General features: G+C 57.6%; 1 protein-coding gene and 1 long non-coding RNA gene across 2 annotated transcripts in view; one reads left to right on the forward strand and one right to left on the reverse strand.

The window, feature by feature from the left end:
* PIK3R2 (phosphoinositide-3-kinase regulatory subunit 2) overlaps positions 1-3,466 on the forward strand; it is a 12,709-nt gene that overhangs the window by 7,133 nt on the left and 2,110 nt on the right. The window contains exons 7-13 of the mRNA XM_025885575.2: positions 172-257; positions 406-514; positions 603-701; positions 865-1,045; positions 1,141-1,266; positions 2,305-2,447; positions 2,688-2,864. Of these exons, the coding sequence (XP_025741360.1) occupies positions 172-257; positions 406-514; positions 603-701; positions 865-1,045; positions 1,141-1,266; positions 2,305-2,447; positions 2,688-2,864 (921 nt within the window). The remainder of the gene's footprint in view (positions 1-171; positions 258-405; positions 515-602; positions 702-864; positions 1,046-1,140; positions 1,267-2,304; positions 2,448-2,687; positions 2,865-3,466) is intronic.
* Positions 1-3,466, reverse strand: part of LOC141374186 (uncharacterized) — a 5,934-nt gene that overhangs the window by 1,981 nt on the left and 487 nt on the right. The gene's annotated exons all lie outside the window — the stretch shown is intronic.

Below are 3,466 nucleotides of genomic sequence, written 5' to 3' on the forward strand. Positions count from 1 at the left end.
ATTTACTGAGTGCGTGCTGCGTGTACATAAACAGGAGTAGGCCTCCTACACCTGCCTGTCATCTGTCCTTCTTCCCTACACGTGCTCTCCCGTACACCTGCCCCAGGTGTGCAAACAGTGCAGGACCGGGCGCGCGTCAGGCCCTACCCACTGCACTCCCCTTCCCCCCAGGACTGAGTCCAGCCCTGACTTCCCGGTGCTGCTGGTGGAGAAGTTGCTTCTGGAACATCTGGAGGAGCAGGAGGTCGCACCCCCAGGTGACCCCCCTCCCCATATTCTCTCTTATCGTCCGGAGCCTTGAATGCCGACTTGGGGCCCTGCCGGTATCCACAGGCTCTGTTGCAGTAGGAGCCAGCCACAGTATGCAGTCGGTACTCAATATGCATTTGTTTTCCTGTCTCCCAGCGCTGCCACCTAAACCCCCCAAGGCAAAGCCTGCCTCTGCAGGCCTGGCTAATGGGGGGAGCCCGCCCTCCCTGCAGGACGCTGAGTGGTACTGGGGTGACATCTCCAGGTAGGGTTGTGGGATGGGGCCACGTGGCGGGCAGGGCCGGAAGGGTAGGGTCTCGGGGTGGGCACCCCAATCCTGAGTGTCTCCACAGAGAGGAGGTGAATGAGAAGCTCCGGGACACGCCTGATGGCACCTTTCTGGTCCGAGATGCGTCTAGCAAGATCCAGGGGGAGTACACACTGACCCTCAGGTGGGGGCCTGTCCCTTCAGGGGGTGACTGGGTGTGAAAACTGGGAGGGAGGCCACACCAGGTCGGAAGGACCGGGGGTGGCATGGGGAGTGGGACATGTGCATTGTCAGCCAGGATGGCTGGGGGTCCCCCTGGCTGCTGACGCCCCCCACCCGCCCCCCAGGAAAGGCGGGAACAACAAGCTGATTAAGGTCTTCCACCGCGACGGGCACTATGGCTTCTCAGAGCCACTCACCTTCTGCTCCGTTGTGGACCTCATCACCCACTACCGCCATGAGTCGCTGGCCCAGTACAATGCCAAGCTGGACACCCGGCTCCTCTACCCCGTGTCCAAGTACCAGCAGGTCTGTGGCCCGGGGGGCGGCAGCCAGGGAGGGCGGCACCAGCCTTGGGCCTAAGTGTCCCGGGCAGCTTCTCTGATCACACCGGGTGTCCCCAGGACCAGATCGTCAAGGAGGACAGTGTGGAGGCGGTGGGTGCCCAGCTCAAAGTCTACCACCAGCAGTACCAGGATAAGAGCCGCGAATATGACCAGCTCTATGAGGAGTACACCCGCACCTCCCAGGTACCACAGGCGCGGGGGCGGGGGGGGGCGGGCAGTGGCGAGGCCTTGGGGACAGACGTCTGCTTCCAGGTCACGGAGCAGCCACATAGCGCCTGGGCTGCCCTAAAAACAGAAATCAGTGTTTTTTTTTTTAAAAAGAAAGAACTGATGAGAAAGCACCAGCCAGCCCCCTGGGAGCAGCTGAGTCGGGACCTAGGAGGTGTCTCCTTGAGCCTCGGCAGCTCCCTGGGCCTCACTTTCCCCATGTGGAACTGTAAACTGGGGCCATGGTCTATTTCCCCCTGCCCTTGAACCTGGATGTTACTTGAAGTGCTAGCTAATACCCTGACAAGAGCTGATAGAGACAAAGACGACATCACGGGAAAGGGCAGCGTCTTTTAAAACAGGGAAGGGGGAGGACGGCTTTATCACACGAGGACTCTGTTAATAAATTACTTTCGTAAGTCGGGATGTAGCTTATTCAGACCAAACATCCCATCTCAGGCAGAGAATATCTCCATCCCCCCTGTTATCCCCAAGAAATTTCTTTCTTGTCTCCATTTTGCCTGATGGATCAACGGAGGCTCTGAGTGGACAAGATGCCTGTCTGGGATTGGTTATGAACATCAGAATCTTGGAAGTGACGTAGGGTCCCCGAGTCTCGGTTTCCCCATTAATAGTTCTGACTTTGTAGGAGGCTACTGGCAGGTTCTACAAGATGATGTATAGAAAGTACTCCACGAAGCATCTACCCTGAGAGGGAGCCCCACGAACTGTATGTCGGAACTAGATTTGTCTTTAATTCCCAGCAGTGCTAACAGATCCAAGTGTTGGTAAGGTACCCAAAAGAGGATCTAAAGGAAGACTGGGTTTGGGGAATGGGGTTCTGAAGGCTGAATAGGAGTTTGTTCAGTACAGTAGGAGCTAGAGAAATGATGCACCTGATAGGGGGAACAGCTTGAGCAAAGTCTCCATATCAGAGTTGGGATCTGCCTTCACGCCTCGTGAGGGACTTGTAAGGAGTCTTGGCAGAAACTAAGATTCACCCCCTTCCTGCAGGAACTGCAGATGAAGCGCACAGCAATTGAGGCCTTCAATGAGACCATTAAGATCTTTGAAGAGCAGGGCCAGACGCAAGAGAAGTGTAGCAAGGAATATCTGGAGCGCTTCCGACGCGAGGGCAATGAGAAAGAGATGCAGAGGTGAGTCAGCTCCTCTGCCCTGCCCTGCCCCACCCTGCCCCACCCTGATCTGATGCAGTGCAAGTGGGGAAAGAAAGGAAACATGGGGCATCCTGAGTTCGGGGAGGGGGGGAGGGGGTCATTTGAAATGGGCTTTGATGGATGAATAAGAGTTCCCTAAAAAGAAATCAGAGAAATCACCATGTGCAAAGGCTTAGAGGCTGGGAGCCCTCTGAGGCCTCAGAGCCGCTCCTCCCACAGGATCCTGCTGAACTCCGAGCGGCTCAAGTCTCGCATCGCCGAGATCCACGAGAGCCGCACAAAGCTGGAGCACGAGCTGCGGGCACAGGCCTCAGACAACCGAGAGATCGACAAGCGCATGAATAGCCTCAAGCCAGACCTCATGCAGCTGCGCAAGATCCGAGACCAGTACCTCGTGTGAGTGCCTGGCCCCGGGCTCACCTGCGGGCTCCTCGGTTCAGGGCCATCTGGTGAGGTGATCTCTGCCGGTGTCACACTCGTGTTTTCTCCAAGTGGCCCCACCTTGCCCCTGAGACCCCTCACCTGTCCCCGAGCCCCCTCCCTCTCATACAGGCCCCTCCTGGCCCCCTCGGCAGGGCTCCCTATGGGTTGGCCCCTGCCTCCTAGTTGTCCGTGAAATGGGAGCACTGCTCCCATGGGGCTGGGTCATCGGGAGCCTCCACCAGGATCCACTCCGTGAATGCCAGCTGTATGACCCCGCGCATGCTAGGGCCGCAGCAGCCCCAGCCTGGGCTCAAATGCCGCCTCTGCCCGCTGAGCCACTGCCGTAGACGCTTACGTGGCCCTGCCGTGCACCAGGCACGGTGCTGGGTGCCCTGTGCACATGAGCTCACTCTGTCTTCTCAAAGTTCTTTGTAAAGTTGCCCCTTAACCGCTGAGGGAAACAGGTACAGGACAAACAGCTGCCCTGTGTGAAGGCACACTGCCGTGCAGCCCTCAGTCCTAAACCTCTGGTAGTGATAAAGACCTTGCTGGAATGGCGCATTCTGGGGGTTCAA

The sequence above is a fragment of the Callorhinus ursinus genome, unplaced genomic scaffold (assembly GCF_003265705.2).
Source record: "Callorhinus ursinus isolate GAN/ISIS: 27379988/994484 unplaced genomic scaffold, GSC_fseal_2.0 scaffold15, whole genome shotgun sequence".
Classification (NCBI taxonomy): domain Eukaryota; kingdom Metazoa; phylum Chordata; class Mammalia; order Carnivora; family Otariidae; genus Callorhinus; species Callorhinus ursinus.